Source organism: Anabrus simplex, chromosome 2 (assembly GCF_040414725.1).
Source record: "Anabrus simplex isolate iqAnaSimp1 chromosome 2, ASM4041472v1, whole genome shotgun sequence".
Taxonomy (NCBI): Eukaryota; Metazoa; Arthropoda; class Insecta; order Orthoptera; family Tettigoniidae; genus Anabrus; species Anabrus simplex.
In genome coordinates this window covers 871,983,438-871,998,572 of record NC_090266.1, presented here as the reverse complement: position 1 = coordinate 871,998,572, position 15,135 = coordinate 871,983,438, and the positions used below count along the sequence as shown (strand labels likewise).

The window sequence follows — 15,135 nt, the reverse complement described above, 5'->3', positions numbered from 1 at the left end:
TAATTGATAAAGATGTTACCAATAGCAGCGAAATTTTGGAAAAATTAAACAGTATCGACCCTAGCGTGAGTTTTACTAAGGAAGATGAAGACAAGGATTCCTTGAATTTTCTGGACATAACAGTGACACGAACCAATAACACTTTTGAATTTAAAATATATAGAAAGCCTACACATTCTCCGATAACAATAAATAATTCCTCATTACATCCTGGCTCCCATAAACAGGCATCTTTTCATAGTTTAATTTATAGAGCACTAAGAATCCCTCTTTCCCCTACTAACTTAAGGAATGAGTTGAACTACATAAGAAACCTAGCCAGACTTAATGGGTTTAAGGTCGAAATGATAAACCGCTTAATTCACAAAATCAAAAATAAGTTATCCACGAATCTCATACCCGACAAACCAAAAAGAACTAAGTACGCCACTTTCACTTACAGTAGCCCAGTAGTCCACCAAATTGCGAATACTTTCAGTAAGCAAAATATGAACGTAGCCTTTCGAACAATCAACACAACTCAAAACATCTTTTTAATCATAATACGAATAACTACGACAGAAATAGATATTCAGGTTCAGGAGTTTATAGATGAACATGTTCTCAGTGCGGAAAATCCTATGTTGGACAGACTGGGCGCAGATTTGATATAAGGTACATTTAACATGTCAATCCCGAAAAACATAATAAATACTCGGCAATGAGCACCCACATGAAGGAAACTGGACACCTGTTCACTGCAATAGAAAAAGATCTTAGAATAATTAGGAATACAGGCAAAGGTAAACTTTTGAATGAATTAGAGAGTATTTACATTATCTTAGACAGGACATATAGTAAAGATCGTAATCTTATTGACGACACGGAAGTCAGAAGTCCGCTACATATTTTAATGCCTAAGTTATTGAATACGGTCAACCCAAACCATAATAGAGTCCCTCAGATATTTAAATCCTTAGAATTAAAGACTCCCTCTAATTCGTTAAATACCGACGCCATACTTGCTCCTTCAAGTAACGCCCATCCTATACTGGCTATAACACGTAATGCTCCGCCTACCGATACCCCCTCTTCCTCTCAGCATTCCCCAACACCTCCACAGCGTCGATACTACACTAGAAGTAGGAACTTCAAACAGACTAACGCTGCAGATACACTCGGACGTACATTACATCTTGAGAATAAGTAAGTACACTTTATTCAACATATTGTTTTCAGTGATATATTCTCGGCCTAATTTCCCGTCGTCAAGTTGGCCTTCCGTTTCATTCCAGATTGACAACATTGTTTACTACGGACATCCACGTCTACAGGAGGCATTTTCTGTTACACTAATTTGTCGTCCAGCCTACCTTCTTTTATTCGATATTTTAGCAGCGTTCTACGGCAAATTCTTCGATGTTTTTCAGCACTTCACGACATACCACTATTTTAATCCAACTTTCCAAGACGTCATAAACTACACTGCCTTCAATTCAACTACTTCTTTCCATCCTTATTTTAAATATTGGCCTCAAATAAGAACTTTTACTGCATCTTTTAACCGTCTTGTTCTTATCCTGTTGACGCCTTATTTTTGATATTCTGTTTTCTTAATGTAATATATATTGCTTAAGCTTCTCACCAAGAAGATCCATTTCAGTGTCAGACATGGACTACTTTTAAAAAACTATATATAACTATTACTTTTAGATGAACACATCAGTTTTTCAAAGTGATTTTAGTATAAGTTCTGTTTTAATCAATTGTTTTTATTTTTTTACTGTAAACATTTTGCATCCACAGTATTAACACTTGTAAATATTCATCAATATTTTTTACGAAAGTTATTATGACTCCTTAGACCGTATGTGTTTCTAGATTGATTGAGGCTGATGATGCCCAATAAATAGTGGGCGAAACATGTATTTCAAATTTCTGATAATTTCCATGTGAATTTAACCACACTATAGTGGAATAAATTTGTATTGAATAGGTGGTATTAAAATTACTCCTCGTATAAAATTTGTGATCAGCTATTTTCAATACGGAATAATGACGAGAATAATGGTTTGTGATGTAACAGTTGGGCTCCGAGGTGGAGTCAGTGTGACACTCAGTGAATAGGGGGTCTGGTGGATGGGCTGAGGGCGAAAGAGTTGTTGGCTGTCGCTAGTGTCCCACCAAGGTCTGAACCAGGAGCTGTTGTTGTGGTGTTGGAGAGACCAGTGAGTGCGTGGACTGGATCGACAGAACGAAAGACTATACTGTGTGTTCATGTATTTCTGCGTGAGTCAGGGAGGGTAGCCGCTGTCGCGAGTGTGAATGTAAATTGACCTGCATTAATGTTCCCCGTTGTGAGTGTTGTCCTGTTATTGAATCCTGTTGAGCTGTTTGGTTGCTTACTGCATGTGACTGTGTGAAGTACAAGTGGAGTCGAACCAACGAACAGTCGTTGTGTGTTGTATAGCCAGTGGCACTGTGTTGAAATCCAGCTGTCTACGCATAGTGGCTGTAGGAGGTGCCTGGACTTCGGGAAAGTGATGGTAAGGATTAGTATCGCAGGTAAAGGAACAGGCTGGACCCTTGCTGCGCCTTAAGGTAGAGAGATTTGTAAGTAGACTGGTAATTAGTGTGGCGATTCATAACTGGTTAGAATTGTTTGTATTTGAATACGTGTGTGTGCATTTATTAGGCCATCCTGAAATAAATTAGAGTAATGAAACAGATGGAGTTTTATTCGTAACAGTATGTATGTATGTATTTCTGTATGTATTGTACCCATCAAATTTGGTGATTAATTAGCACATATTTACAAGCCAGCATCAGTTATTTTATTGTAAGTTAAGGGCTAGATTTCATTATCGGCGAGCTGTTCCAGCGTGTTATAAGTGGCTTGACAAGTTTCAGCGAGTCAAATGTATTGATTGGCTCACCCACATTCATCAAGGCAGCATGAGAATCACGTGACAAATTGGATTTCTCAAGGGTAAGCTCTGTGCCTGTGCACGCTCAGTCGCTCTCCAAGAGGGTCTGGAATAGTCTCAGCCAATAAATGTAGCCCAGTGTGAACCAATAACCTGCTACAATAAAAGACACACCTCCAATCCGGAGGTTATAAAACATTAAGCTCACATTAAACCATTCTATTTCTGCTATCCGATTTTCTGCTTGGACTACGTCTTATTCTGTGACGCTCATTTCACCCTGATTTTACGGACATCAGCTCGCTCTGCTATTTTGGTTATTAATTTACTCCAAAGAAATATTGACATGTGGATAGATCTACAATCATCGAATCTAAGTTGAGTGTGGCATTCAACGAATCAGTAGAGTTTCGCCTGGTTTGTGCACCTTCTAACATTTATTGTGTCAGTTACAGCTAATTACAACCTTGCACGCAAAGAAGACTACAATCCACCGGATATCGTCGCCAACTTCAAGATGCACTCTACAATGTCAAGAGGAACATCATCTTCATCGTGGGACGTCAGCTTCCCTCCCATCACGAATTGCTAAGCATGTAAGGTGATTCTAGCATCGAGAAGGTAAACGTGATGGACGCGCAGGTATATTGAAGACATCGGCCAGAAATCGAACCCCATCCTAAAATTTAAGTACCATTTTTTGTGAATTCTGTCTGTCATCTGTGTAGAAACTAGATGATCTACATTCTTTAGCCAGTAGTTCTATTAATTTTGCAGTATTTAGTCATATTTCACACTTCCAATCTTAGTAGGGACAAGGTAGACTTGTTACATGTGTGAGTGAGATATTGAACTCTATTAATGTAGTTTAATGTAATTCGTCTTCTGAATGATTTTTCAATCTTATGCCTACATTTAAGTCACACTTAAAATAATTGACCTCTTGATTAAAATTGGATTTAACTTACAATTAGGACACTTTGAGATACGGTGAGATGGAATTGGATGAGGTTCCATTTTATTAGATTTGAACTGAGTTTCATCTATGCATTGTCCAACAATTAGTTAGGATTGTGTCATCTGGTTTTTCAGATTAATTTCAAGATTGTTGATAGACTTAATGTAATAATAATAATAATAATAAATTCAAGTTGCGAGATCAGGTTAATCGTTAAATTAATGGTCATAAGCAATAAATCATTATTGATTATTCTTTGAGAGGATATTTAGTGTGCTCTACGTTACGAATTTGCCTGGAATATTGGTGATCCTGTGAGATAAAATTATAGTGATTTTGAAGCTTGTGTCTTGGGAACACAGCGTGTTATTGTAATTTTGGAGCACGTTTTAATTAATTGATGCATACCGACCACGCGTTAGCAATTAAAGATGATAACCCACCTGATAGTAGTGATTATATTTTCTGTCAGATCTTCGGATAATAACCTTTAATTCTAATTGATAGTCGTTGTACGCAAATAATACATTCTTTGAAAGTAATAACTCTAATTCGATCACGTACCACATGTTAAGTCGAGCATGTTTAACAAGCCTAAGTTCATCTACTTGATTCAACTTACTTTGATCATGAACAAAAATCACAAAATAATAATTATATGTCCAGGATTCAACTGTGAATAATGTATATAAATTTTCGTGTACTCATTGTGTGAATAATTTGTGTGAATGTTGTAGTTAGTGATATTTTTCAGATATAAATTGTGAACATTGTGCTTTAATCTGGTCATGTGTTCATCACGATGATCCAGATTATTTCAGCGTTGTCTTTTGTCGATCTATTTTGCTGTGGAAGTGTTTATTGATGTGTTTATTGAAATCACGTTATCTTAACGATAAGATTTAGGTTTTTATGGGTTGAATTAAGATGAATAAGATCATCTAGTTTGAAGGCCAAAGCAATGACTAAACAATTAATGATCAAAAAAATGATTAAACAATTAATAATTAAATAAGCATTGTTTAAATAATTAATGATTAAATAATTAAATGATTCAAGGGGTTAATAATACGAAAATTTTATAGTACAGTAAGTCGATGATGTGAAAAGCTGATATGTTGTAAAACTAGATTAGAATTGTCTAATTCGACGACAATAGGTGTTAAAATTTGAGTGAATTATTTCATGTTAATTAATACTATAACACGATTGTGTGACAACAGAAATAAAATTTGAATGAAGGAATTCCAAGTTAGTCAAACAAGGGTATAGTTTTAAGCCTCAACATTGATTTTAAAGTCATGTAATTTTGCAATTTGCATTAATTAGACAATTTAATAACCCAAGTGTTAAAGATAATTAAATGAGTAATTGAATTATGACACAAGACTGTATGAAATATTCTCATAAATTGAAGAAGCTAATATAACCTAAACTGAGATAATGTAAATAATTCTGAATGGAGGTGTAAATAAATTAGTCACCACGTGGTTAAGTGAAATTTTGAATTTTTTTGGAACAGAGGAAGTAGGAGAAGGTTATATGTCAATTAGATTGTAAATACCAGAGTAAGTCAGGAAAGGTTCATCCTCATTTAATTTTCGATTTTAACCCTTTACTGCATGATTTTTTTCATTTTCGTTTGGTGAAGAAAATTTCACGCTTCAATGTTCAACTTACGTTCAGTGTTTTAGATTTACCAGCAATTCTTACCTGGGGCTAATATTTTAACACTCGTATGTGATGTGGACTGCCATAACGGGGTATATATACGATTTTTCACGATTTCTTTTAACATTCACAGACCGAACATTACTGCCTACTGGCCATGGGTACGTATTGCAGGACGCAAGTACAACTTGCACGACCGTAGGTAGGTAATGTCTTTGAGGTTGAGCCAGAGGTACTCCTAAAGGCTGTGGTAATGTGATGGGGAGGGCCCACGTAAAATAAACAGTGGTTGGTACGCGTGGATGTTGACGGGGAGTACCTTTGGTTGTAGGCCTGTTTTGTCTTATGTAAAAACAAGGCGTCACTGGTATATGCCTTTTTTTTGCTAGTTGCTTTACGTCGCACCGACACAGATAGGTCTTATGGCGACGATGGGACAGGGAAGGGCTAGGAGGGGGAAGGAAGCGGCCGTGGCCTTAATTAAGGTACAGCCCCAGCATTTGCCTGGTGTGAAAATGGGAAACCACGGAAAACCATTTTCAGGGCTGCCGACAGTGGGATTCGAACCTACTATCTCCCGAATACTGGATACTGGCCGCACTTAAGCGACTGCAGCTATCGAGCTCGGTGGTATATGCCTTTAATTGACTGTACAGTTGAAGGTGTGCCGTAAAACTACCTCTGTCCACATACTGTATCCATTTATACAGGTGAAAAGTTATATGTTGCCTAAGGGTAACAGTATGGAGTGAAGGGTTAAAGACAATGAAGGCCTAATTTTTGGTTTGTTATCTTTCAGAGCATAACCTTTTGCCTACGCAGATGAAGAAGTAAATCAGTTTTGTTTGTACAGTCAGATCATAATGTCAACACCTTGAAAATGTTCATTTTGAAAAGCAGCAAGAATATTTTGTGACTTGTTTTCTTATGAGTGCTTAGCGAATAAATATCAAAAAATGTGTTTCGAATTTGTTCTTTTGTATGGTCACAAATCCTATCCCTTTTAAATGCCTCTAATAGAAGGCCAGCCTGTGAATGAACGGTCCCCCTTGGGATCTCTTGTGCACTGGCTGAGCTAGACCAGGAAAAGTGGCCAGTATGTATGTATGTATGTATGTATATGTTAAGGGTAAGGGTGTATTCTGCCCGAAGGCAGGTCGGAACCTCTGCAGAGGTGTGCCTAAGCCGGAGTTTACGTACGGTAGGGTGGCCAGTTCCTTTTTCCTCCTCAATTTCCTTACCCTCCACCAACTGCACGTGGCAACCCATCAAAATCTTGACCACGCCCAATGTTGCTTAACTTCAGAGATCTCACGGGATCCGGTGTTTCAACATTGGTACGCAGAATTCAATGAAAACTGGTAGGTAGATTCTGAGAATAAGGCACTACAGTCTAGTCTATTCATAATTTTATTCACTCTGGGTAAAATAGTAGTCTTTGCTTTACGTCGCACCGATACAGGTATGTCTTATGGCGACGATGGGATAGAAAAGAGCTAGGAAGTGGAAGGAAGCGGTCGTGGCCTTAATTGAGGTACAGCCCCGGCATTTGCCTGGTGTGAAAATGGGAAACCACGTAAAACCATCTTCAGGGCTGCCGACAGTGGGGCTCGAACCCACTATCTCCCGATTACTGGATACTGGCCGCACTTAAGCGACTGCAGCTATCGAGCTCGGTAAAATAGTAGTTTAGGGGAAAGCGTAAAATTTAATTCTCAAATATCTATGTATCAATCATGGCCCAAGATCTCGCAACACTGGATATTGCACATCCCCTTTACACTGGACACCCCAAAATCACAGAATCTGAAGAAACAGGTTCTTTCTTTCTTTCTTTCTGAAAAACCGACGAGACACTGTGTGGCAATGTACGCTCACATGCATTTCACAAATTTGTCAGCCCCACGCTGTCCTGCTCCGCTCTCCCCTGCACTGTGGCCAACTGCTCGTCAATGTGTGCCCGACCTTATATTTATCAGTTATCAAATATTGCAATTGTAGAGCCAAAATCAGGTTGGGTTTGTAACAAAGATGTTCTATGTGAAAGCATGTTTGATAAACATCATTGCAGACAACATCAGCGGTTTAATACATGGAAGATACATGTACAACACGCACTGCATGAATAGGAATGATGTAGCACGGAAGTGTGATAACAAGGTACCTCCAATGCAACAATTATGGTGTGATATGACCATGCAAAAATACTCAAAGGACCTGTACACCCATGTAAATAATTCTCCAGGTTGGGGATGAGTTAAGGCTCTGGAATGTGTTGAAGAAAAGAAAGAGAGCATAAATGTCAAGAGAGAACAGGTTATGAGTGAGTTGAATGTCAAACTACCAAGAAAAGAGGCAATTAAATGAAACTTGCAAAATGTCTGAAGTAAAACGTTGCCACCTAAACCCAGAAACCTTCAAGACTTGCATGAGATTGCAGACAGGTATACCAAAACAATGAATGGGGATAGATGGTTACTATACTTCACTCCAGAAGACCTGGAAAATGTAATCATTTTTGAAACTGATAGACATATGCTATATTTATAACAAACGTCCTAGCGGATAACAGATGGAACTTTTAAATCAGTCCTAAATTGCTGTTGCAGCTTTACACATATTCGGGTTCATAATAAATGGTATCCAGTAGTCATGACTACTATGGAATGAAAAATGTTCACAGCAGGACATTGAGAAACCCCAGGCATACCCGCACATTCCTTACAGATTTCCTGAATTCAAACTCGGTTATGAAATAGTCTATTATGACAGGGCAATGGGTGGGGCCTATGCAACAGTAATAGTTTGCAAGTTGTTTTCGAGAAGTCCCTGGTCTGTCAAATAGAAGAGAGACTCTGCCACTCCCATAGGTCCGAGGCTTGATTAAAGTATTCTGAGCCCAGTAAATTCTGTAAAACAGGATGTTACCCTCCTTACACAGAGTGCCTGTGAGAATCTCTTCTCTGAGGGGTTAGGGATCACTGGTGGATTGTATAGTCCTAGCAGCCTGAGTACAATACAAGGAGGGCCATGACTCAGAAAATGTCCTATTCTATAGCAACTGGTATCCCGGCTCGAGAACCACTTACTGGGCCACTCAGCCATTGTCCATGGCTCATGAAGTAGGATGTGGCTACAGCAGCCCACACTGCAAACCATTCAATATACAGGGTTATTCAGCTAAGTTGTCCATCCCAATATCTTCTGATCCATTAAAGATATAGGCATTCAATTTTCAAGTCCTTAAATTGTATACTGTCCTGTTCATCTCAATCACATAAGTGATTACCAAGAAACTGGTAATAACGTTTTAATAGTAATTTTACCCAAAAGAACATCTAAGAATTAAGCAACAAGTTCAGTGATGTGTTTATTTTGCAAATATGATGAGTACTTTTGGAGATATTAAAGGGTTTCGTATGTGAAGGCATTAGATGGAAGGAGATGCGCCACTCGCCTTGATATCAGACGCGTAGTTCTTGTGCTTGACTCACGCCTTGCTGATAAACACACATATCTCATCATTATCTCAAGGAGGGCTGGAGGAAAAAATAGTACGATGCAGGTAGGCCTGGAGTATTTCAGAGTTACTATTCTTTAGTTCCACTGACATTGAATCAAAAAGAGACCAGATAACACAGTGAAATTGTAATACTTTAAATGCTTTATTGGCCTTCTCATGAGTACATAGCACATAAAATGAAATCAACAACTTCAAAATCCAATGAATGACATAGCCATTGGAAAGAATGGATGCAAATTTAAAGAACAACATTATTGTTGGGCTCTTTGATCCTCCTTAAAGCTAACATGTACCTTAGCAAAAGGCAGGAGTCGAGTTGGGAATAAATTACTGCTGGTATGCTAGATATACCACTGTTTATACAAAAAGTTCAGGTATTTTTAGGAGCATTGTTTCATTCTGCCTCATTTCAATCACTGGTATCACTGCATTTGCTCAAAAAGTCGTTGAATGTGTGGTATTATTTAAGTCTCTTCCAGGAATACCCACACTTGTGTTAAACTATCTCACTTGGTTTACATGTTCCTGAAAAACAACACATGTTTGAATAAACCAAGCAAGATGTGCTGAGTGGGAGAATATGCCATGCTCTCAATTTTTTTGAGGGACTGTAAAATTCCATCTGGTGATGGTGAATGTGGTTGTTAATTTAAGGGTGGAACATGGATGTTACCAGCCATTCATAACAATAAAACATGTTGAAAGATAAAAATGGAGAGTTGGGCCCCTTGAAAACTAGAGGTAAGAAAGGGAAGAGCCATGAAGAGCAGAAAAACAGAGGGCACACTAGACAACCCACATTTTACAATTTGTGAGCTGTAGAGGGTAAATTCCTTCTAAAGCAAGGAATAGAGTTTCATTAAAAGGACTTATTTTAAATGCTTGTTGTCAATATGCTTTTTGACGTCCTAATTTTCTATCTGTGTTTTATACCGGTATGCCATACTGACCCAATTTGACCACTGCTACAAGTGAATTTTGAACACGTACATTTTCAGTGGTAATAAATAGTAAAGCTTCCAGAAATGTGTACGTGTAGTACTGTTACACGTGGAAATGGAAAGCTGATGCTCGTTTTGCACATTCTAAATCACGTACAGGCGATTCATGTTGAAGTCACTTGTTTAGCATGTGTTCGAAAACATCACCGTCAACTGCGATGCACATCTGCAATATTTGGTTTCCCTTGATATCATGCAGCATGCTGGAACAATGCGATGCTTTAAGTCATCTGGAGTCGTCAGAGCTTGCTGGTAGACTTTGCCCTTGACTCTACCCCAGAGGAAAATTCTGCAAGAATCAGATCGGGCAAACGTGCTGACCACCTAACTGTTCCTTCACACCCAATCCACTGGTCAGAGAAAGACATGTTAAGGGCTTCGCTAGCAACCAGTGCGTAGTGAGTAGTACACCCATCATGCTGGAACCACATGCAAAAAAGTATGTTGAGTGGAGTATCTTCGAGGAGAACAGGTAGTACGTCCTCAAGAAAGTCTGCATATCTGTGTCCTGTTAAACGACCTTCCATTTAGTATGGACCGATCGCAAAGTCCCCCCGATCCCACATCTCGCATTAACAGTCCACTCCCTTTGGTGTTCCATCAGCTTCAGCATGTGTGGGTTCCCCGTAGCTCAGAAGTGCATGTTCCTCAGTTTTACACCGCCATGGTTGCTGAACGTGGCTTTATCGGTGAGAAAAGACTGACATAATTCCATCTTCCTTTCATAATCATGATCATGCAGTTGCTGGTGAAGTGATATGTGGTACGGATGGTACTTGTGTCTCTGTAAAATATGAATGACACTTCGCTGGCTTATTCCTGCACCCCTCGAAATGTCCCTCGTGCTCATCTCTGGATTGTGCACAACTGCTGCAAGAGCGCCTATTGTCATTGCTTAGCCTGTTGCTGGTTTGTTTCTGTTTCTCTTCCTTTGCATCAGTTTCCGTCAGATAACAATTTTCTACATAATAACGAAGGGTAGTTTGTGATGAAAGCTGTTGCAATGGATACCTCTCCGCATACAGCGCTACCGCTGACATGGCATTTCTTTCACATTCGTCGTAAATAAGAAGCATGCCCAATTTTTCCTCAATGCTTTAGTTCATTTCCCTCAAATTCAGTAGTAGTCTACACAAAACGTAATCGTACAGTGGTGGCATACGTGGAATGCCGTCTCTTATGTTCATAAGCATTTCCCCACTCCACCTTGTCCTGTATCCTAGCGGAAATATCTGAAACCACTTATTGCGTAGGATAAATAATAAGTACGGTACTATACTCTTTCAGTACTGGCAAACGTGAGAAAATTGATTTAATTCGCAGATTAAAATGTAAAATAAAACATAACTTGCCCATTTAGTTTCCTGTGAACATCTTGCATAATTTTATTCTATATATCAAAAATATTATAAGACTATTATGACTGTAGTTGACCATCGAGCACTTCAACAATGCACAGTACCATCACAGTATGCTATGTATGAAATACATTTAGAATGTGTGTTTATCAACAAAGCAAGAGTCATGCAGGAGGATAATACACTGGACATCGCCGCAAATGGTGCATTGCTTTCTGTCTAATACCCACATATATTCAACCCTTTAATATCTCAAATGTACTTGTCTGCTTTGCAACATAAGCACATAACTGAATTTGTTGCTGAATTCTAAACTGTTCTACTTGGTGACATTAGTATAATCACGTTTAAAAAAACAAAGTTGCTACCAGTTTCTCGGTAATTACGTATGTAATTGAGAGGAATAGATAGTATTTTATAAGCCTCTTAATACAATTTAAGAATTTGGAAACAGAATGTCTATGTCATTAATGGATCCGAAGATATTTGAGGTGGACAACTTAGCTGAATAACCCTGTATAATGAAAATTTATGCTGATAAACAAAATATAGGCAGGTTAGTCAGACAGTCAGGTAGTCAGACATTAAAATATTCTATCCTGGAATGGTTCCGGTCATAGATAAATAGCCAAATTATATTTGGGAAGAAACAAACCTAGTAACTCGCTGATAGTTTGTAGGTGATTCTGCAGTTCCCTCTGCTGTCTGGCTCGAGCTCCCATGCGATACAATAAGATTATTAAGGCAGCTATTAACAAGATCAAACCTGCAACAAATGCAAAATAATATTAAGAATATGAAAATAAAATCTTAACATACATGGGCAAGTCAAATGACAACATTAAAATTGTAATAAAAATGTCAAATATCGCACCGTGGTTCTGTCCATTGGCAATACTGTTACAAAGACTTCAACGAAAATCATGTAGGCAACAGCACCATGCAGCCAAGCAAACACCATCAAAGTACCAGTGTTACAATGGTCACCATACTTTAGACACGCACAAAAAAGAACAGTCTTCCATTATTCAGGTTTTAGTAGTGAAGGTGTGAAAACTAATGAAATTCATCAATGAATAATGATTCAGTATGGTGATGCATGTTTGTCACAGCAACAACATGACAATGCCAGGCCCCATATTGCTCATGCAATATTTCTTTTGCTATTGGCCTAACGTCGCACCGACACAGATATGTCTTATGGCGACGATGGGACAGGAAAGGGCTAGGACTGGGAAGGAAGTGACCATGGCCTTAATTAGTTATTTTTTTGCTAGTTGTTTTACGTCGCACCGACACAGATAGGTCTTACGGCGACGATGGGATAGGAAAGGGCTAGGAGTGGGAAGAAAGCAACCGTGGCCTTATTTAAGGTACAGCCCCAGCATTTGCCTGGTGTGAAAATGGAAACCACGGAAAACCATCTTCAGGGCTGCCGACAGTGGGGTTTGAACCTGCTATCTCCCGAGTACTGGATACTGGTCGCATTTAAGCGACTGCAGCTATCGAGCATTTTGATTGTCTTCCACATCCACAATATTCACCAAACCTCCCCATTCCATTCAGATGAAGGCAGTGCATGAGTAGCAGTGCAGACATCCGAAGGATTTTTCTTGTTCTAGAAGAATCCATGAACTTTTGAAGCATTGGAGGACTTGCACTGAACATAACAGAGAAAACGTAGAAAAATTACGCAGTTCTTTACCACTTTTGCTCAATAAAATAAACTGAAAAAATGATATAAGGTTACCATTCGACTCAACCCCGTATTAAAAAAACACATTTTATTCTATCACAGTCAATCATTAAATTACCAAGCACAAGTGACTGCACAGTTCGGTCATGTAGCTATCAGTTTCCATTTGGGAGAAAGTGGGTTCGAACCCCACTGTCGGCAGCCCTGAAGATGGTTTTCCGTGGTTTCGCATTTACACACCCAGCAAAATCTGGCGCTGTACCTTAATTAAGGCCACGTCCGCTTCCTTCCCACTCGTAGTCCTTTCTTATCCTACCGCCACCGTAAGACCTATCTGTTGGTATGACGTAAGGCAAATTGCAAAAAAAAGTAAGTTATGTAAGAGTTACAAATATTGGAAAGTATAACAATATAAATAATATTTTTTCCTCTAATTTGGTGTATAGCACAACTAAATTGTCCTTCAATATTAATGTCCTTTATGTAGTGATAATAACTGTGGCGTTGATTCCAGCACGCACACAAATAAATAATAATAAATAGAATAATAATAATAATAATAATAATAATAATAATAATAATAATAATAATAATAATAAATACCGACATAAAATGTGAATAAAGAAATAATAAATGTTAACTTAAATGGTGAATAAAGAAATAGTAAAATGATGCAGTGGCGGTGAATACACAACAGAGCATGGAACGTGACGATCATTTAATACGCAAAATTAAATCATATACAAGGAAACACTTACAGTCCTAAAAATGACAACTAAGAAGGAAAGTGGAACGTGTGGGGGCCCTATGAGGTCCATGGGAGGGTATGACGTTATGGGAGAGAAAAGATTTACAATAAACACCCTCTGGCTCAACTATATTAAAAATAACAAAGAATGTTTAACAAAATGCAAGTTAAATTACATAGGAACTGATGCTTAACTCGACGACTGATACAGGGAGGCAAACCTAAACGAAAACATAATCAGGATATGTGAAATCTTTAGTAAAACCAAGTTATACGTATGTAGAATTACACAAGGCTTGTCAATTAAAATGCAGGTATAAGATTTGAAGTTACAACCAACGAGAATCTAGCGCAAACTCGGACACGTTAAAACAAAACTTTAAAAATTATATTAAGCGAGAAAACACTAAAATACAAAAGGAGTTAAATTAAATCAAACAAAATCAGAAAACATTGAAATGGAAATGGCACTTACCAAAAAGGTGGTAGGGTCCCCGGAGGGGAAACCCTCAAGCACAACTGCACTCGCTAGGGCGGTTGGATGGAAATGATGCCGAGCACACGCATCAATTTCCCAAAGCCGGCAAGAAGACCGGAAATGGGCCGATCACAATTAACCAATAAGAAACAATTTCTGCTATATTCTCGTTTGCCAATACAATTGCATGACCATATTTGAACCCTTGACTTATCATTCCATCGTTGGTCGGCCACAGCTGCTGCAGTAGAGCAATATTGAACTCATAAATCTTGGGGGTGTTGCGGGAATAATTCAGATCACGATCTTAACCAAACGATGGGGATCAGAAGAGAGCCTAACTACTTGAAATGAGGAGCAAATATGTGCTTACTAGCTTTTATTGAATCAATTAATGGCACCAAAGGAAATTTTATTTATATAAATCCTTGATCAAAATTTTTTAAATTATTAAATGTTTCAAACGCAGTCACATTGCATAGCGTTATTTTCATTGATTACAATATGGAAGAATTTTCTTCGGAGAAAATAGGAATCTCGTAATTTAGTGGACAGCGAAACTGAAAAAGTGAAAAGAAAGCCTGAAAAATCGGGCACCTATTAATCCAAACGATAACTGAGAATTAATCCACACGATCCGTGGAAAATCTGACCTTCAACAAGTAGAACGCCTGATTTCCTCTTAATTAAGGTTATCCACCAGTCGAATACCGTTTCGGATATGGAAACACCCGACGAATGGACCCTTAATCGAACCAAATTGACTATCAGTTGCTTTGGGTAGGTTGCGAAATAT

General features: G+C 38.3%; 1 protein-coding gene across 1 annotated transcript in view; it reads right to left on the bottom strand.

The window, feature by feature from the left end:
* Positions 1–15,135, bottom strand: part of Culd (CUB and LDLa domain) — a 374,725-nt gene that overhangs the window by 92,382 nt on the left and 267,208 nt on the right. Inside the window, exon 13 of the mRNA XM_068226057.1 lies at positions 12,073–12,183. Coding sequence (XP_068082158.1) covers positions 12,073–12,183 — 111 coding nt within the window. The remainder of the gene's footprint in view (positions 1–12,072; positions 12,184–15,135) is intronic.